At 39.8% G+C, this 21,257-nt stretch overlaps 1 protein-coding gene across 1 annotated transcript; it reads left to right on the top strand.

Moving 5' to 3' along the window:
* Positions 1 to 24: 24 nt before the first annotated feature.
* ghrhrl (growth hormone releasing hormone receptor, like) lies at positions 25 to 20,859 on the top strand. The gene is made up of 13 exons (XM_079574595.1): positions 25 to 347; positions 8,908 to 9,013; positions 10,659 to 10,766; positions 11,093 to 11,184; positions 13,801 to 13,904; positions 16,282 to 16,414; positions 16,561 to 16,714; positions 17,038 to 17,098; positions 17,174 to 17,243; positions 17,453 to 17,544; positions 18,351 to 18,480; positions 18,779 to 18,820; positions 20,208 to 20,859. The coding sequence occupies exons 1-13, from the start codon at positions 300 to 302 to the stop codon at positions 20,307 to 20,309; spliced, it is 1,242 nt and encodes a 413-aa protein (XP_079430721.1). The 5' UTR covers positions 25 to 299; the 3' UTR covers positions 20,310 to 20,859.
* Positions 20,860 to 21,257: the final 398 nt, after the last annotated feature.

The raw sequence follows: 21,257 nt of genomic DNA, 5'->3' as shown, positions 1-21,257 counted from the left end.
AAGTACGGCGACACAGTGCGGCGCATGTTTCACATTCATTACCGTCGCGCTTCAACAATGTTGCACGTGTCTGAGCGCCCCTTTACTGCAAAAGCTGAACACATTTCCCAAACCGAACACTCTTCTTGCCATGATTCCTGCCATGGTTTCCGCCGCTCAGCTCCTTCCTAACTTCCTCGCATCCACCTGCTCCGCTCTGTTCAGTCTGTTCCCCGGTCATTGCGCGCACAGGACACATTCAGCCCGGTTTGGTTTGTCGCTCCTCTGACTCTGGCGGGAACAAGCTCCTCATCCACAGCATGCTCCGGACCACATGGACACTTCTTACTTTGCTTTTGGCGCCTACTGTAAGTAAAGATCACAACATTTTATGGATATTGAAAATGCTGCGTAAAACTTAAACATTCTCATGAAAATGTGTCAGACTTCGTGTGCAGTCATATAATTAGATTTATCCTGTTAGGGCTGGAGTGAAGTGTGAAACATTTGTATTCAGAAAACCCTCTGATCAGTGAAAATGTCAGAACAATGCGGAATGCCAGAAGCTAAGGTGATTATAAAATTTCCTCTAGACTCGAGTCTTGTGTCTCATGATTTGACTGAGGCATCTTTATTGAATGACAAATAGCCTGTGCGTTAGGGAGCGGACTGCAGCCTGATTGATTTGGTTACCCAATAGGATTAGGCCTTGGCTATAGGCTATGTTTGTGAAGAATAACTTTTTATGATTGATTATTGATGGGGTAAACAATTAAACAATTAAACAATTAAACTCAACGGTGTCCTGCAATTAGAGTACTGTTTCACAAAAGATAAATAATGAACACAGGCTCAATAAAGGAACATAATAAATATTCTTGGAGATGCAGATCCGATTTTTTCCTGAGCAAAACTGTGGAAAAAAAATATGTGACACGTCTGTATAAATGAATGAAGTGTGAATGTGAAGCAGCGAGAAATGGTACAAAGCATAATTCTCAGGTCTCCAGCAAGTTGGCCATAGAAAACAGCTTTGTCCTTCGCTAAAATAAAACCTGCACTTCTGTCTTCTCTCCATTTAGATTTGCCAAGAGCGACAGACAGTTAATCATCCATTCACGAATTGCCTTGAAACACCTCATACCTCATCATAATATCCATAATTTTTGCTATAGCTACGTTTTCTAACTGCAGATTTACAGATCATTTTTGTTCTGTTTTTCAGTGGTGCAGTGGGGGCACAGGGGTGTTATCGGCTTGTGAAAATAGTAAGCAACATCTGCGAAGTGCCCCTTTTCGGGTAGTAGTTAGTGGATAATGGGTTTCACCTCTCAGAGAATATTATACTGCACACTGCACAAGTACAGAGGGCCCTTTGGCATTGCATTTAGTTTTACAGCTCATAATACAAACACATTTTTCTGGGGAGACTATGTTTCATGATTTTGCTCTTCATGTTGGAGTTTTTGCCATAACTTACCCCATGATGTTGCATTACTTCAGGCTCAACACTGTCCTTATGTAAGATCTATTGCCCTCACACACACACTTAAAGAGCATCTATATATATTGAGCACATGGCTTTTGTCTGATTCATAGTAGTAATCCTTTTTATTTCCCGTAAAACCAAGGGCAGCATTTTCATCTCAGATCACTTCCCTGCTGTGAAGTGTCCTCGTGGCTGATTGTCTTAATATATCGAAGCAGGACATGTGTCATTCTTCACAACAGGGGCAGGAAGCGTAGTCCTTTCTCGGTAATAAACATGCCTATAAGGTTTGCACACATCCTTTTTTTTTTTATCGTGGTGTGGGTGGGATGTTTTGCAGTTTTCGAACAATTTGTCTATTCAAGGATTTCAGTGAGTTTGACTGAAAATTGTATTGATAATTCAGCCACAGCTTCTCCAAGATTGCTGCGTTTGTGGGGTGTTTTTAAGCTGCAGTGGTCGATACCACTGACTGCCCATGAAGTAGCATTATTATTTGACCACAGGTGATGCATATAGGCCAGGGATTGACCATTATTTTTTGCATGCATTCTTTGAAAAGAAATGGTTGTTTTTGTTTAAGATTATGTAATCAATATTCATTCAGTTGCAGCACAGTACTGCATAATAATAAATAGTAGCTTGTGTCACTTTTCTGCAGGTTTATAAGACTCCAAACTGCACACCAGGTTCCTACATCTATAGATAAATTATTTACTGGAAATCTGCAAAAACACCAGCTGCCAATTGAATGCAGATGACAATCATTTATGTAGCTGCAGATTCCCCTAAACGGGCCTCAGACTTGTTGAACAGGCAGCTTGTCAGCATATCTCAGTGGCTACGGGACAACTGTCTGACTTTAAATTATACTAAAACTGTTGCCATGTGTCCTTCTCTAAAGGGAAATTCACCAAATGATCTAAAAAATAATATTGACAAAGATAAAATTGAGCAGGTTGATGAATTTAAGTATTTGGGGGTTATTTTAGACTCTAAACTGAAACTAAAAAGCCAAACCAAGCCAAACCAACCAAAATTTTAATTGTTTCTGTATAATTAAGTCTTGTGCATCAACTCAGTCGGCACGAGTATAATCTACATGCTGTGATTTTATCTCATATGCCGTATTGTTCAATTTGGGGCTAAAAGTGTTTGATCAAAAAACAATGAAGTGGAGTCACTGCACTACCATTGAAAAATATAAAATGATGACATTTAATAACTTCATCAGCTTCTCTTTTATAAAAAAATATATATTCAAGTGTCTTAATGGCCTTGCCCCATCTGTAATGTGTCAGTTAGTAGAAAAATATACTAATGAAGGTGTGAGCACCAGAGCTGGAGTGTAACTGCAGAGTGAAGCGGTGCAGAGCTGCTCTGGGTCCGTCTGCGTGCTCAGTGAAAGGGACACAATTATGAAACTCCTTACCTCTGGAGCTTAAGTCCCAAATGGACCTGAGACTTTACTCCCTGAAGCTAACGCTGTGGCTAAAGAACAAACAAAAGTGTGAGCACTGAACTGCGTGGCTGGACTTGGACTGGGGATGTGAAATGGTCAGATATGTCTTCTATTCTTTCTTTTTATTGTTGTATCGTTTGATGCTTTTTGCTGATTTTTCAAGCCTAACCAGGGACGGTGGCTGCAAATTAACCTTTTGTACTGTTCCTGTCAAATAAACACATAAATAAACCACAAGGTGTGCACACGATCACCTTAAAGGGTCTAGATGCAAGTTCACCATTTTATACTCACTACTGCCACCTCAGGTCATATGTGTAACTGCACCTTCTATATTAAAGGGATATTTCAGGATTTTTGACATAGGGCCTCATTTCCTAGTTATCCAGAGTGTTGCTGATACCTGGAGATTTTTTTTTATATAATTCATGCAGTTCTTAAAGAGGGGGTATTATGCTTTTTTCAATCACATAGCTCCAGTCTATATCACACTACAATGATGACGAAGCCTTCTGTTGGTCTGTAAATGCAGTAAATTAGAATAACTGCCTTGTATAAAATTGCTCTCTCAAAATGGCTGTAGTGAATGTCTTGAAATAGGCCTCTGTCTCTTTAAGAACCTCTGACTCTTTCCGACACGCCCCCTCCACACACTGTCTGTGGCATCAGTCGGGAAGGGGTTCTGCTGAGGAGCAGTGGTTGGTTACTCGGCTGGTGACGAAAGCTCGGAGGCGTCTCCAGGAGGTGGGGGCGTTCCTAGGAGGACTCAGGCAAAGCTGTCCCTAAAATGGCTGCCATCAGAGTTTTTACAGATTACTCAAAAATTTGTGAATGTGCCAAGGCAACACTTCAGGCATGTTTTTAATGAGGGAATGACATAATAACATGATGTAAAGCTTGAAAAAGTCGATTTTGCATAATACGCCAGACTAACCATATAAATGTCTGTGTCGAAAGAATAATTTTAACCATTTTGCATTTAAAATACTTTATATTTGAGCAGGATCTGCTTCGGGTTTGTATAAGCTATGAGCGGCGGAGTGATCTGCTAGAAAATAGTCCCTCAAAATGCGATCATTCAGGCGATGCAAGGTCGACACTATTGACACAGACATTTATATGGTTAGTCTGGCGTTATAAGTGATTTGCCTCAGGTGCACTGTGGAGTGTGTCAGACTGTTTTTAATGCAGACTCGCTGACATCGTAGAAATGCGCCAGCCTTGCATTAGCCTAGCGCCACGAAACTCTTCAAACATAAAAAAAAATATCTCCAGCTATCAGCAACACTCTGGATAACTAGGAAATGAGGCCCTATGTCAAAAATCCTGAAATATCCCTTTAAGTGCGTGCATGACGGCAATTCGGACCCGAAGTAACACCGTTTTGAGTGACAGTGCAGGATTTTAGAGGCAGTTGTGGTGAACAGGTCTGGGCTCATTCTACACATTAGGACATTGTTGGAACATGTATGGGGAGAAAAATACATCATTTAAAGATAGATTGCTGCTTGCGATTTCCATTAGATTTGCAGCTCATCGTTTTAAATCAAGTTTCAGTTTGCTTTGCAGATTTTAAACACGTCCAGGAGCTTTAACATTTAAGAGAAGACTGACAATAGGAACTCCTAAACTTATACGTTAAGAATTGCCTGCACTTTTGAACATGCCTTAATATAGCCTCCGCCCCTTGTTTATCTTCATTCCTCCGACATGCAACAACCAACATTTTTACGATAACAGAGAAAGTCAAGGCAGGATGATTCTTTCACAGAGCAGCTCCCGATTCCCTTTGGTGAACCCTTCGTATCCTTTAATGATGAGGTTTTATTGCTTTATGTAGGTGTGACCCGAGGCTGATGAAAGTTGAATACAATGCGTTCCCAAGAGAGCGCCTTCGTCCCACAGGATTATTGCTTCTAAGTTGCTTCATTAAGTCATGCTGTGTTTCTCCTTAGGTATTTGGAAATGAGATGAAAGCAACTTCTGGCCGGGGCAATACCGGATAGAGGCTTTAGTAATTACATGTTTTCCATTTTCGTCCATGTTCTCTCTTACTTTATACAAAACTAATTATTATCAGTTCTATAGGAAATGTAGCCTTTCATCTATATGCTGGACTTGACATGAGCTATTTTCCTCCTGGGCGATATAGCTAGAAAATAAATCCCGTTTACCCTCGATTTTTGATTGGTCACTGCAGCTACAGATGCTTCAAAATAAACCTAACGCCCAGCAACAAATGAATGGTGTCCAGTGCCATTCATCGCTCCATTGTCCATACTCCATTCAGAACAATGAGCATTATCATTAATTATCATTATTCGTTAATCAGGACAAAGCCTAGTCTTAATCAGATCTAACATGGGCATTAATTGGACTAAATAATGTTTAAACTATGTCTAAACTAGGGCTGAAACGACTAATCGATTAATCGACGACTAATCGATTATTGAAATAGTCGACAACTATTTTAGTAATCGATTAACCGTTTTTTGGTTCACACAGACTAAAATGGAGCAAAAATGACATAAAAATGTAGTATTTTTGATGAAAACCTACTTTGATTTTATATTTAGAGTCTGTAGTGTTTTGTACATTGTAAATTTCATTAATAGAGCCTTCAAAAAACATTTCCCTGTAGTTCACTCCATCAACACATCCTCAAACAGCGCCACTTAAGCTATAATGTGATAAAAAAATTGAAAAAATTAAATTTTCCTACACCATTCACAGCCAAGCGATTAATCGTAAAAATAATCGATAGATTAATCAATTACAAAATAATCGTTATTTGCAGCCCTCGTCTAAACCAGAAAAAAACACCTAATTTAAACACTTACTTACTAAAGCATGAATGAAATAATCTCTAAAAAATGTATAAAGTCTAAAATCGCAGATGACACTGAGCATTAATACCAGTGGTTGGCTCATTGGCTCGTGTTATTGTCACGCCCCGATTACAGACTTATTTCATTTAATTGCGTTTGTCTGAGCGTGCGTTTGTGAAGGCAGTTTTCTTTCTGTCTGAGATTGCTGATTTAATCTAGCCAGTATTTGTGAGTGAATCGTTGGGCCCTCGGAGGCAGTGGATTTTCTGTAGTGACCCTGACGATGGAAAGCTCAAAGGAAAGAACATCTGATACTGATGGCTTCAGTAAACTCCGAAAAAAATCACTCAATAAAAGTGCAACCCTTTTTCCACTACAATCGTTGCACATAACAAAGACTGAAAAAGCGTCAGAAAATCCCAGGCTTTACGCACTATCTTAGACAGCGTAATATGCGTGGTATTGATAACTTTCTTCAATGTTATAAATTCTCTATTATAGTTGAGCAGGTGGGAGGAGTTTTATAGAGAGTAGCCAGTCAAAGTGCATATGACACATTAGACACAATTTTTGATAAAACATAGTCAAGGCAAGATTTTGCTAAAGATTGTTCTTTAGTTTGGCCATTTTTTGTGATGTTTATAGTTTCACTTCCTTATTCACCTTTTTCCGCCCCGCCCACGTTTGCCACTTTTTGCTTTGTCTCGGCACTTCCGTTGTCCTGACACTTCCGGTCGAGCGCAAAGCCCGTTCATTTAAACGGAGAACGAGGGAAAATATTCTCCGCTCAAATCTGATGTTGTGTAAAAGGGCACCAACATGTCAACACTCCACCGTCTCTCTGCGCGGCCGAAAAACGGCTTTGTTTTCGTGTAGTAACTGATTTTATGTGGACTTCTCCAGTCCCATGTTAACAGATAGGAGAAAAGGGGCGGGCACAATTCATGGCGGCGCCCATGCGAGCCTCCGGAATAAGGTGTCTTGGACACGGACTGGAAGTGACATAGATAGATAGATAGATAGATAGATAGATAGATAGATAGATAGATAGATAGATAGATAGATAGATAGATAGATAGATAGATAGATAGATAGATAGATAGATAGATAGATAGATAGATAGATAGATAGATAGATTTATCACATACAAATAAGGTCAAGTCTAAATAGGGTCCATATGGATGATTATTCACAGCAGATTGTTAGCACGATGCTAACTTGAAGCATCATGTTAGCATTCTCCGTTATTTATGTATTTATGGGCTTTTGCACCACTTTGCTTCTCCCCATGTCTTTGTATCTTTATTTAGTAGAAAACTATATTCATAATTCAGCGTTTGTTAAAGGGACTATACAGAGTTGAAACATTTTAAAATTAAGTATTGTCCTCCCCTACATGTTCCACTCATGTCCTAATGTGTAGAATGAACCTTTTCACCACAACTGCCTCTAAAATCCTGCACTAAAAAAGTCCGAAGTGCCGTCATGCACGAGCCTGATATAGAAGCTGCAGTTACACATGTGACCTGAGGTGGCAGTAGTGAGTATAAAACTTGCATCTAGCTCCTTTAAAGTAGTTTTTGAATAATCAGAGAAAGTTTAGATTTTTCTCAAATTGTTTTCCCCCTTAACTGTTTTCAAACATGACCATATTTGGGCGAATCCAGAGATGCCGTCTGAAGGACAACAATTTTAAACCGTTGCCGTGCTGATAATGTCAAGTCAATGGGAAATGAGGGAGTCAAACTTCTAGGGAACTAACATATCGAAGCCACATTAAACTTCTAAACTGCGCTTTGTGTCCAATCAGTTTATACAGTCCTACAATCCCGAATATTGGTCCTCCGAGCCGGATCCTACAATTCAATAATATTATTAATAATTTCACAGATATTTTACTTAACAAAACTCAAATTATATATATTTTTTTTCTTTAAATAGTATCTGAAATGACTTAAACTACATCATGATTAAAACTGAGCTATTGCACTTTTTAAGTTTTCATGCTTTATTATCATGTGTTCATCTCAGCCAGATGGAAGACCTCAGTGATTTTGTGATGGATACTGCGCCTGCTAACATTTCGAGAATGATAATCCTGATATACTGTATTATGTACTCCTCCTTCCTGTGTATAATAATAAAATCTAATTATTCTTTCCTCTTTATCCACATTTGCTTGTTCTACATAATGGTTTCAAGTCTTTTAGTCTTTTAGCCTCTCCGATTTTAAAAGGGAGCGAATTGCCTGAATCTGATAATTACTTAATGTGCTTTTCCCGCAACGTTAGTAACCTTAAAGCTGCAGTTCATAGCTTGATGTTGTTCTGATTCACTGCCTCCTGATGTGGTCACAACACCATCAGTTGAGACATGTATAATGGAGACTCATCATGCACAGTCACTCGAGCACAGCTGAGGTTGATGGGTGCTGACGTTGGCCCTGACATTTCACTCCATAAAGCTGGATATAAGGTGGATGTTTCAGAATTATTTGCCATAGGTCGAGGTTGAGTTTTTTTTTTTTGCTGAGCGTGTTTTTAGGAAGCAATTGTGAATCCTGACTTGTGGGGTGGTCTTTAGCCTCTGGCATTTCTTTCATCTGAAGCCCCCACTGACCTTTTATGGAACAAAACTCGCTAAAGCCACTGTTCGGTGCCCCGACTGCCGAATAGAACTTGGTCTGTTGTATCTATGGCAAACTATATTGTGGAAAATACTCCATCACTATGAATTGAATGAATCCAAAATCATCATTTTTACATCAGCACGCACTAAGGTCTAAAATGTGCTAAATGAATAAACTTGTATTGTGTCTGGGATTACAATGACCAACTAACCTTTGGTGGCGGATTGATTTGTATTACTCCGACATAAATGTCAAGCCAAAGTCAAATGCAAATCCATTCAATCCTTTTTAAGTTGCCGTTGGGGAGTGGATTCAAGTGGCGCACAGCAGTTATTTGAAGGCCGAGACAATTGTCTGTGCCCTTTATGGCAAACTCACATCAATACCTAAGCAGAAAGACTTTTCATGAGACGACAACGGTCCATCTAGAACATATGGATTGGGTAGTACCAGCTCTGTGCTGCACTGCCGCTGTGATGCTTCTTTTCACGCATTTTGAGGTGGTTTTCTTCATGTCTAGGCTTTATCAACCCTTCACCCGGAGTGTGAATACATTTTTCAGCTGGAGAGAGATGAGCGGCACTGCCTTCAGTTCATCGCAGAACACACCAACAAAAGCAATGAAGGTACCATTTTCAGCTTCTGGGTTTCCTATTTACACCAGGGCACATTCAATTCGACTGCTGTGCTCGAAAGCAGCGATTTGAATTTGGTTCAGGTAGGTGCCTATAGAGTTCAGGATTGTGACGTCATATTGCTAAGCTTCATGGGATTTGCAGCAATCATAAACTAATGGAGATTTTAAACGGTAAAATACTGGAATTGTTCACATGAAAACATTTGGACACTGCCGTGAGTTACTTGTATTTACCAGTCGTAACTCAGCAGCTTAAAACCTCTTCCCACCCGCCTTAACCGAGCGCCTTTTCTCCAGTTCAGCTTTACCCAAATCTAGAAGCTTCTTAATGGGAGTTTACAGCCTCTAGGCCAGTGCCTCAATTGAAAGCTAAGATCTTTTTCCCCGCGCTATTGCCGTGTTGTCGTAGCTTTTTTCTATCAAATTTTTATTCCTTTCTTGTTGCTCTTTTGCTGTGTTTTTATGGTGTTTTCGTCAAAATTTTGCCAGTTTTTTGTTGAGTTTTTGTTAATTGCTCATTAGTGGCTTTTTGTTGTACTTTCATTGCTTTTTTGTTGCGTTTTTGTTAATTTTCTTTGCCCTTTGTGGCTTTTTTTTTTTTTGGGTCACTTTTTGTCACTTTTTTGTTGTGTTTTCATCCTTGTTTTCTTCTTGTTTTTGTTGCTATTGTGACGCTTTTTTTATTTGGGTAAAGCCAAACTAGAGTGAAATGTGCTCGGTTCTGGTGGGGGTTAAGAGGTTATTCCATGGCTTTTAATTCCACTTTTCATATAGTTTTTAGCTAATGGAAAAGGTTTGCTTCTATCCACAATGGCAGATCTCCATGGTAACAGAGAATTTTTCCCTCAGGATAATGATGAGTTTGGAAGTGCACCACAAAAAACTGATTAGCCGCACTAGCATGTTTGGGTTTGATTTAGGACAAAAATCCCCTCCTGGAACCGCCATCTTAACGTGGTGGAGGGGTTTGAGCGCCCTAGGGGTCTCCCATAGAAGAGATAGATAGACCAACAGGCTTGTTTTATCGTGAGGACGGCCGTGGACCCTCCACCTGCAGGAGAAGCCATAAGGGGCTGGACAAGTGAAAGAAGATGGATGGTTGGGTTAGGACAAAATGGTGTGGACATGTTCATAGCTCTAAAGTGGCTTATAGCATGGAGAAGGGCAGTACGCTTCAGTGCACATTGTAAACATGTCCAGGGCCATTAACATTTAACAGAAGACTGAAATACTAACTGTTACACTATCACTGGAATCACAATACGACCAATACTATTCAAACAACTACAGGCTTAGTAGCTGATTTTAAACATAGAAAGAGCCCATGGAGAGAGGATGTTATGTCGCATTGAAATTGTACTAGTTAAATACTATAGAGAAAAGTCCTGTATTTCCAGTGGTTTGATGCACCTGTGGCTTATAAGCGGCCTAAATACGGTATGTAAACTAAAAAACCACACGCAATATTTTTAGTCGATTTGCTAATTGCAACGAGTCAGAGTTTGATTTCGATAAGTTGTGCAACTCAATCAGGGAGCGTCCGCAAACACATATCCATTACCAAACTAATGCAGTGAAGAGAACGGTGTTTGTCTTTTGTGGTTTCATGTCACACGTTTCAATTATTTTCAAAGGTTGTCAGCCCATGTGGGACGCTGTGGTGTGCTGGCCTCTCGCAGTCATCGGGGAAACAGTCTACATGGCTTGTCCCGCTGTATTCTCCCTCTTCAAAAATAACACAGGTAGAAAACTAAATTGAAATTATGAATGGTGCATCAATCAGAAGACATTGTGGGACCCACCCGCCTTCAGCAGGTATTTTGTAATTTATTCTTGGAGTGTGCTGCTCCCTTGATTTTAGTGGTGCTCCTGCATTGGTAATGAATTGGTCTCATCACAATAGGCATGTCAGATTTTCACAAGACACTGCAATCTCATTATTCTTTGTTATTCACCGTAATTTACGGTAATGGACTCCGAGTTGTCAGTGTGTCTAAACTGGAATGAGAATATTTTGCAATGTTGTACTGTGATATCCCATGTAAGTGTCGTCCTTTCCTTACCTCAGGGACAGTGGGCCGTAACTGCACCAATGAAGGCTGGTCCAGACCGTTCCCTCCGTACCACGTCGCCTGCAGCGTAGACGACGATATCCCCGAGGTGAGAGCATCAACCACCAGACAGATTATTCCTTTCCACAAGTGGCAAAATAACTACAGTAGCACCCAGAGTTTGGTGTCTCGTTGGGTTGGCAACAATATAGATAATTTATAATAATGATTATTATGTCATCTTTTAAGACAGTGCCTAAAGTCAGTACTGTGGTACTAGGGCTACTTCAGGTGGTACTCAGGGTCTCCTGCAATTTCAGACTTTATTAATTTTGGTTAGTAGTAGTAATTCATTTAAATTTTATGTTTTTGGTTTATACATAATTTAGTCCAATGTAGGTCTATTTTATACCCAGTGTTCTGTCGAGCCATAACCCACCTTGTCGAGTTGTGCATTGCCTGGTGCAAAATAACAGCTTCTAATTAACAAATATACATTTTTAAATTTTGAAAATCTAAAATGTTTTAAAATGAATTGTCTTGTTTATAGAGTGCTACATGACCTGGCCCCGCCTCCTCTTAGGGAATTCATTAAAAAAAGAAATTGTGAGACCAGCACTCGATCAACAGTCAGGGGGGACTGTGAAGTACAGTTCCGGAGGCGCATGTTTTCTTAAAACGTGCTTCCCATTATGGCTTGCTCGAGTTGGAACACTCTACCTATGACAGTTAGAGAAAGCAGCACTTACGTCTCATTTATGAGACAACTGAAAGAATGGCTTCTTTGCCAACAATTAAGAGGCATTAGACAGGAACATATTTCTAAATATTTGCAGGTACAGGCGTGTGAGTGGGAGGGACGTGGGGAGTGGCGGATGAAAGAGATGCACTTTATGCATTGTGTAGTTGTTGTCCTTGCCTGTTTGGTCTGTAATGTACTGCAGTGTGTTTATGTGTTTTATATTATGTATGTTCTTGTCTTGTTTTTTTACCTCATGGGACTGTGGAAATTTGCCTTGAGCTAAATCCGGCATATTTATAGCACTAGTTGTCTGTTCATTAATATGCACTGTCCCATTCAAATAAATTAATAAATAAATAAAAGCAAGAAGTGCTCCCTTTGCTTTCACAAAATACACGCCTAGGAACTTAGTTCAGCAGCTTCATTGTCAGTGTCATATGTTCAATATTATTCAATTAATGTTGAAATATATATATATATATATATATATATATATATATATAAAACCTGGAGGGTGAAGGCATCAGTGGTGCCCGTGGTCGTTGGGGCACTCGGGGCAGTAACCCCCAAACTGGAGGAGTGGCTCCAGCAGATCCCAGGAAATACATCAGACATCTCGGTCCAGAAAAGTGCAGTTCTAGGAACAGCAAAGATACTGCACAGAACCCTCAAGCTCCCAGGCCTCTGGTAGAGGACCCGAGCAGGAGGAGAAAGAGACCGCCCCCGGAGGGTGAGGAAGAGTTTTTTTTTTTTTATATATATATATATATATAATGTGCATATTGAAGGGACTAAAATTATGTTTTTTCCTCCCCCAACATGTTCCAGCAATGTCCTAATGTGTAGAATGAACCCAGTCCTGTTCACCACAACTGCCTCTAAAATCATGCGCTGTCACTCGAGTCTGAATTGCCGTCCTGCACAAGCTTAATATAGAAGGTGCATTTACACGCATGACCTGAGGTGGCAGTAGTGAGTATAAAATGGCAAACTTGCATCCAGCCCCTTTAATGAACAAACTAAACATGAGTTTATCCATAGCATTGCATTTACACTACCTTTGACTGACAGTTTGAATCAATTCAATTTTGTACTATCACAAATTCTTATCACAAATTCTAATCCTTTTTATTAGACATTTTTTACATAAAAAAAAATACAAAACAAAAACAGAACAAAAAGAACAACAAACAGACATTTAAAAAAGGAGAAAAATATGTATGATAAATTAAAGGGGGGAGGGGGAGGGCAGGCCATTCATGTAGTAAATTAATAAAGTTTTTTTTAAATTCTAATTTAATAGTCTTCTTGCTAGCACTGAGACTATGCACGGCACTACCGAGCCAATGACACATTTTAGTTTTGGGAATGCTAAGTTTGACGGCTCAAGTGTGCTCCTCAAAATATGTCACAAGAAGCTTCTGAAAATAGAACGGAAACATAATTTACTCAAACAACCCAGTCCAGTCGACGATATTTCAATCTCTACTATGATGGAAAATCTCTGTACGACTGAAAGCTCAGCCAAGCATAAGAAAGATGTGCGAGATCCTCTGTTTACGCTTCATTGGAATATCAGACTATTCCAACGCAAACAGCCAACAGTCCCATCAGGTAATTGGCGCATTATCTTGTTTCTCACAGAGGAAATGGGGCATCAATCATACATTTGTGAAATTGTATTTTATGCCGTTCCACACCCACCTCTCGATTTTCATTAAGTTTTCCAATATTGGGATAAATAGTTGGTAATTAAAGTTGCAGTTGAGTGGTTTTGTTGTTCAAAATATTGCAGTTTCTCAAAAGCAACACTTTTTTCCTTCTTGCGACCTGTTTTTTGAGCCTCGTTGAAAGTTAACGTCTGCAATTTGTTCTCATTTTGATACATCATATTCATTGTAAGAGCATGGCAGCTTTTCCCACAGCTTTGATATTTCGTTATAACTGCCTTTAAAGCAAATATGTTTTTTGATGTGCTTTCAGACGGAGCAGTCGTATTTTGCCACTGTGAAGCTCATCTACACTGTTGGCTACAGCGTCTCTCTGGCCGTGCTCGCTGTGGCTGTGCTTATTCTGATGCTGTTAAGGTTTGAATCTATTACATTTACAGAAGGACATTATTCAAATCAGGCTTAATTTACCTGAAACACACATTTTTGTGCAAGGAAACAGCAAATTCCAGTAGACTCAGTTCATACATGCTGCTTATGACCTTTGTAATAAATGGCAGAAGAGACCTGGTAATACAGTGATTAAGAGAGCATAGTGTGAGCCGAAATCAGTGCGTCTTCGTCATTTCTGTGGCCTTTAAGACTTGTGTCCTGGCTTCAACTGAACCATATTTTATAGATACTCTAGAAACTTTCCCCCACAGACGCTTTAACAGTGTTGTTCCCTCATGAAGCACCAAGCCTGAGTTGTGTTTTGTTGAATTCATAGATGTTCTAAGAAGAGTCAAGGAGATTTGTTTGCATTGGCTGAGATGGCAGGAGAGGAGTTATGGGGTGGTGTCGCCTGCAGCAAAGTGCAGTCAAATTAACTCACCTTTTTAGGACCATTTGAACCTGAGCGCGGTCAGTGTGGCGTTTGACAAATGTAGTGCTTTGCTTGTTGATTTGGCAGAAGATGGCGTTGTTTATCACTCCTCTCTTTTAGTTGTTTTTTGGTCATATGAACAGACCATGCATTTCTCTTATTGGTTAATCTGCTTGTCAATCACACTAAGCTGAAGAAGTCCTTTCTCACACCTTGGGCTTGAATCTGAAAAGAATAGTCTCAAATGGCTTACAAATGTATTGCGTTTTACAAGCCTGTATTACCAAGTCTCTCTAAGCGCTACACTGTAGTCATTATTCAGTCACTCCATACTCAGTGGTTGTAAGCTACTGATGTAGCCACAGCTGCCCTGGGGTAGACTGATGCTTCCAGTCTGTGCCATCAGCCCCTCCAACCACCACCAACCACCCACTCACACATGTTTTTAGTGGTGGGGAAACCGGAGTACCTGGAGGAAACCTACGCAGACACAAGGAGAACATGCAAACTCCACACAGAAAGGCCCCATCCAGGTGGGACCGGGTGCTACCGTGCCGCCATGCTAGCATATTTGCATATTCCTACAAATTCAGTCAGCTTCGTCCTCAAGAGATAAAATTAGTTTTCGCTCACTTGCTTATTACATGGGGCAGAAATCTAATAATTATTTCTCTACATATTCATTATACCAAACCGCCTTCGCTTTGCCCGATCCCGTCAGACCTCGGAAGCTCAGCAGGGAAGGGCCTGGTCGGTACTTGGATGGGAGACCGTTTGGGAACACCAGGAAGCCTGGAAGTGCTACATAAGACTAATGCTTTATTATTATTATTTGTATAATCTTACCATGGAATACCAAGGCGAAGTTGTTCAAAAACTACTTCAAAAACCTAAATCTCACAGATTTCAGGTTGGAAACATCAACAAGACCTGCCATTCCAGAGGTTTGCACGTTGCCTCAACCATTTCGCTATATTTTGTTCTTCAGTGCTTCCAGGCCTCTGATTCACCTTTTTGCTCTTACGTATTTTACTTGTGAGTCATTCTGTCAGACCAGGACTCATCTTTGGTCAGGAGGATGTTACACGACAGTAGGCACTCTTTTGAGGAGAGAAGATGAAATGTTTTGTTGAATAATACTGTTTAAAGTGTACTATATCCCACAACCAGACAACTGGAGAAAGTTGCATCATGAATTAAATCTATAGAGTTATGAAGCTTATACAGAACAATTTGCTATTCACAACATAGTTGTAGGCATATATTGAAGTGAAAGTAAACCAACAGTGTTTTTGTATATAAACAGTACTTCATTACTGATGCTGAGTGAGAAGCACATCTTGTTGCTTCATTTAGCCGGTGCCAGTAGGTCAACAGTGTCTTTAAACTTGTTAATCCTGCTCTGGAGCTGAGAGACTCTTCATTATTGCAAGACTTTCTTTTGTCTTTGGAGGATTGTTTTACCAATTTATCATTAAGCTCTTTTAAAGGCGAACTGCGTAATATTCTGGACTATACTGTATGTTGCCATCAACACAAAACATGCTCGCAATGACCAGCTCAGCACAGAAAATGCTATTACTGCGGTGGATGATCAAAGAATGGATTTGGATGAGAACCTAACCTATTTAAATCTCAAATTCTGCTGACTTTAGTCACATCTCCATGGAGACGAGCTGGAGATGAACCCACCCCTGGTAAAGTTACAGTCATGTCTTGGGAGAGCTGAGCCGCTCACAGCAAAGGCACATGTTAGTAGATTTATGAGATATTTTTCAATGATGAAGCAATCTGTCATAAAGTAAATGCTTGTATTTCAATTTTATTTATTGGGTAACATTTTACGCGATATGGCTTTAATATGCAATATATCAATATTGTACAATCGTGGATAGTAGCTACAGCATCATTTTGCTCCTTTCTTCACAGGAAACTACATTGTGCCCGAAACTTCATTCACATCCAGCTGTTCATCACATTTATCCTGAAGGCAGTGTCCGTGTTCATAAAAGATGCCACTTTGTTCTCCAGCGATGACACCAACCACTGCACCCTCTCCACAGTAAGATGTGACTCCAGAGCTTGTTGCTTCAATCTAGTTGTCATATTAATTCAGCTGCCTTTGGCATCACACATCTCTTTTTCTTCAACTAACCAGTAATCCCTTAACTAACCCTGCAACAATTATCTCACTTCTCTTCTGTTCAGTTTGCCTGCAAAGCTTCTGTCATTTTCTGTCATTACTGTGTAATGGCCAATTTCTTCTGGCTCCTGGTGGAGGCGCTCTACCTCAATTCCCTGTTGCTCTCCTCGCTTTACCATAGCCGCTGCTGTATGTGGGGCTTCAGCTTGTTGGGATGGGGTGAGCACAATCTATTACTACGACTAAAGTAACACCAACACTAAATCACTAAATCATGTAAACTGTTTTTATCATTGAGACTTGAGATTTTACTTTAGTACATCACTGTAATACAATGCTCGATAGTTATAAGGACGTGTTCTTTGTAGACAAAATTAAGCCATCATCTGTACTTGGTAGTTGAAGTCCAACACTTAAACTGCCATGTACAGATGACAGCCTAAGAGCCCTTTTCTATGATTCAAAACTCCTTTATGACTTAGAGCTTACATAAACATACGTGCCATTTGTTTTTGTTGTGACTAAAGTTTTGTCTTTGTCAGGAGTGCCTTTCTTCTTCATCTCTCTGTGGATTGGATCTCGGGTGTATTTCGAGGACACAGAGTTTGTATTAATCTATGAGAAGCTTTGTCAGTCATTTTCTTATATAATAATCTGTGTTTGCTTTGTGTCAAACAGATGTTGGGATATCAATGAGGAATCGCTGTTTTGGTGGATCATCAAGGGCCCTATTGTTGTGTCCATAGCGGTGAATAGACTCTTGACTGTGCCTTCTTTTGTTTACTTATGACATTTATACAAACACCTGTTGTAAATGGGTAGATGTACATGCTTAATTTATACCTGGTGTCATCCCTTATTTCACTGTTCAGTGCACGAGGCAGCCTCTGTCATTATCTTCAACCAACAACAATAGTCACAGTCAAAGTGATGGTAACTTTTCTTTATTTACAACAGGTTAATTTTATGCTCTTCATGAACATCATCAGGATCTTATTTCAGAAGCTCAATCCTCGTCTAATCCAGTTCAACAACTCCTCGCAGTACAGGTAATCCCCTTTACACATACAAGGCTGGCAATCACACGGGACGCATTAGTAACAAGGCTTTAACAAGAAGCAACAACAGCATTAAATTATGGTTGTACACCGAACATGTTTCTCTTATTTGCTACACCACTAAAGTATGTTGTATACACTAGCTTCCTCTGTTTGACTTAGCTGGATAGGTTCTCTTTTTCTAAATATTATTTTTAAACATCTTTATTATACTGTAATCCTCTATTGTGGGGTCTTAATAGTGTAGATGTGCACAAGTACATCATGGATTCTCAGGTAGCATGTAGGTAATGAAGGAAAAATTATGTTAAGTGCTGTTTGACTGATGCTAGATTAAAATCCACTCACAAAAGCATTACCTCTGATCTCTAATTTAAATAATTTGAATTTAAAACATCCCCAATCACCGTCGTCACACAAGAAGCTTGTGCATTCTCACACATTTTAACACTCTTGATTTGAGGTTAATGATAATTGCATACATAAATAAGTGTCTTGTTTACTTCTGTCAGGATGTTTATATGCACAGTGCTCTGACCTCACTGGGTGGCAAATTATTGTCTGATTTCGCCAGAGACCTGGTCATACCACTCTTGTCTTGTCTTAATCTACATAATGCTCACAAAGTGTCAGTCAGTGGAAGAGGGATTGTATTATGACTCCACTGGTGGCATCTAAACACCTACAATACTTCCTTGATATGTCTTGCTCTTGAATGCCTCCACATAGTCAGAGCACACTGTATACCTGCATATTAGACTTTCTTCTGGTCATTTTTATCTTTGTTTGGGTAACAGGCGTTTGATCAAGTCCACACTTCTGCTGATCCCGTTGTTTGGGACTCACTATATGTTCTTCAACTTTCTGCCCGATTACTTCAGCGTCAACCTGCGCTTCTGTGTTGAGCTCTGCCTGGGATCCTTTCAGGTACTGCTGTATTCACAAACTGGGCTGAGACATTTAACATGTACTAAGTGCTACCATATACAGTTATTTGTCAAACATTAAACATCCCAACAATAGCCATAATATTGATCAATTCTACTGTTCTTATAAATGATGCAGATCATTTGCAGTCATCCAGGTAGTTAATTCAATCTTCTATTTAATGACGAGAAGCCATCGTTGCACCCCCCATCAAGCCAAACCTCGAGGAAGCTCCCTAGATGGGGATTGTAATTGCTGAAATTACTGTTTGACAAAATGTTTTTTTTTTCTCTTTTAGGGTCTTTTAGTAGCAATTCTCTACTGTTTTCTCAATCAAGAGGTCAGTATAAATGTCCTTTCATACACTTTTTACAGTTTGTCTCAATTCCTTTGGCTTTGGCAGAAGCAGTAATTACATTCTCTAAACCGCTCTCTCTAAACCTCTAAACCACTGGGCATTTGCTCAGATGCAGAACCTTAACTTTATTGTCGCCCTCTGGGGAAATTTGTCTTCGTTTCACCGTCACTGTCACAAAATCACAGCAAGTCACAAAAAATCACTACAGGACAGATGGCAATAATAAATAGCAAAGACAATAAGTTAATGATAAAAAAAAGTAATGCGCTCAGTAGGTGACGGCAGTAGGTGCATTTTTTATTATCCTATTTAACTTGTTTTTGTTTGCCGCCAAACCACACAGTGATAATGAAAACAAGGACGCTTTCAATCAGACTGACATACGTAAACCCTCAGATTTACATTTAATTTTCCTTTGAACAAATTGTTAATGTATCAGTACATTTCTACAAATGATTAACTTCAATGTCCTACAGTTTGAATAAGCATCAAGTTAAAGCTTAAAGGAATAGTTTTCCATACTGAGATATGTTCTTACCTGAGCTTAGACAAGTTGATGCGTACCTGTCTGGTCTTTGTGTGTGCCCGTGGAGGAGCGTGGTAGCTTCCAACTTCACCCCCGTTTGGAGCTACATTGGGAGGCCAAATGCAACTGCAGCTTCTATATGAAGCTCGTGCATGACGGCACTTTGGACCGAAGTCACAGCTTTTTGAGTGACAGTGCAGGATTTTAGATGCAGTTGTGGTGAACATGTCTGGGCTCATTCTACATCTTAGGACATTGCTGGAACATGTAGGGGGAGGAAAATACATAAATTTTATATGTTTAGACTCTGTATAGTCCCTTTAACTTCATGCTTTTTTTTTTTAAGTGTAAAACAAGCCTGTTTGACCTGTTAGTAACCCTGTGGCTGTTGGCTGGTTAGCAGATATACAGATCAAACAGCTGCCTGTCACTTCTCAGTCAAGTGGTTCCAAAACATGTCAACATCATGTCAATGTTTAAGTCATCTCAAGCACAATCATTTATTCAGTTGTCAAAATGTCTGGAGGACCATAAAATGAAAAACATTGCATTATTGTAGATCACTTGGCTCTTCAGACATTTGCTGAACTGATTGCTTCAATCGACTGTCAGATGAAACTAGAGTTTGACTGATGAAGGGGTAGGCCACAAATCTCAGATGACCAATCAAACACCGTGTTCAAGTACTTGGCAGGTGCTATACATGAGTAAGCTGCCAACCATATACATATACAAATATGGCTGATCAGGATCTGTACACTTTGTTAACATGAAGGTGCCTGGCAAGGGGAAGAATAGGAGTAATTGATTGTTTGAGGAGAATGTTTTTTGTCTGTTTTACAGGTTCAGAAGGAGATCCACATGCAGTGGCTGAGGTGGCAGGAGAGGAGCTATGGGGTGGTGTCGCCAGCGGCAAAGTGCAGCCAAATGGACACGCCTTTTTAGGACCATTTGAACCTGAGAGCTGTCAGTGAGTCGTGTGACAACTGTGTGTTATGCTCTATTTCACATGTAAAAGAGACCACAGTTGCTTGACTTGAATGTTTCCATTAAATGTACTCAAAACATGAATTGTTGCATAGAAAGTGTTGAATACTGTTACTACATTAAGAGCTGCCTTTAGCTTTGAGCAAGATTGCCGATGGCAACCCTCTGTCCTGTAATTTTATTGTTGGCATTAATATTGAGTCCGTTTTATTTTGTGTTGTTGCTTTTCAGTTGTCGGCGGTTCTCGGTGGAGCCGTGTGCTCAGTCCCTGTAGCTTTAGCTTCTCCGCGGTCGCTGTCAGTGAGCCTGTTTTTCTGTTATAAAGGCCTTTCATATTGGCCACAGCTGTAAAAAATAATGTTCAGCATGAGCTAATAGTTTATTAATTCATCCTAGAGCTCACAAGTCTCAGTTACTTTGGGCCTAAAGCGGGGTACGTCCTGTGGCCAGTTAGACAGCATCCAAAGAGGTATGGCGGACAATCTCTGTGGGTGGAGTGCAGGTAATATACAGTCCCTTTTCTACTGTTCATGTTAGGTGAACGGAGACTCTTATTATTCGTGTATAGATTAATATGAGCTGTTAGTTTTGGCTGTTTTTGCGATGCACTTATTCTACTTCTTCACAGCACTGTGTTATAAACTAATAACTGATCTTTATTTTGGAGAGTTATGTTGTGTGAGCTCATTCTTACTAAGGTGAAGATTGTTGTTATTATTGTGAAATAGTCCAGTCACACTCAAACTGTGAAGCCCAAGCTGGCACAATGCATGTTTGTTTAAAACATCTTGATCTCAATGTAGCAGTAGATTATAAGTATGTTAATAAATACTGAAAATATCCAGATGTATCTCTTTGTCCTGTATTATTGTATTATTGGGGTGTTTGAAAAGGGGTTTTAGTTTT

Source organism: Gobius niger (genome assembly GCF_951799975.1).
Source record: "Gobius niger genome assembly, chromosome: 17".
NCBI classification, from domain to species: domain Eukaryota; kingdom Metazoa; phylum Chordata; class Actinopteri; order Gobiiformes; family Gobiidae; genus Gobius; species Gobius niger.
Note: the sequence above shows the minus strand (reverse complement) of the source record. Positions and strands in the feature narration are given on the sequence as shown.

Excerpts from the sequence above, each read along its gene's own strand:
- ghrhrl (XM_079574595.1), top strand. The coding sequence starts at position 300 with ATGCTCCGGACCACATGGACACTTCTTACTTTGCTTTTGGCGCCTACT. Across the intron at positions 16,715-17,037 it reads CTTCAGCTTGTTGGGATGGG|GAGTGCCTTTCTTCTTCATC; the intron begins GTGAGCACAATC and ends TGTCTTTGTCAG. Across the intron at positions 17,244-17,452 it reads CTATTGTTGTGTCCATAGCG|GTTAATTTTATGCTCTTCAT; the intron begins GTGAATAGACTC and ends TATTTACAACAG.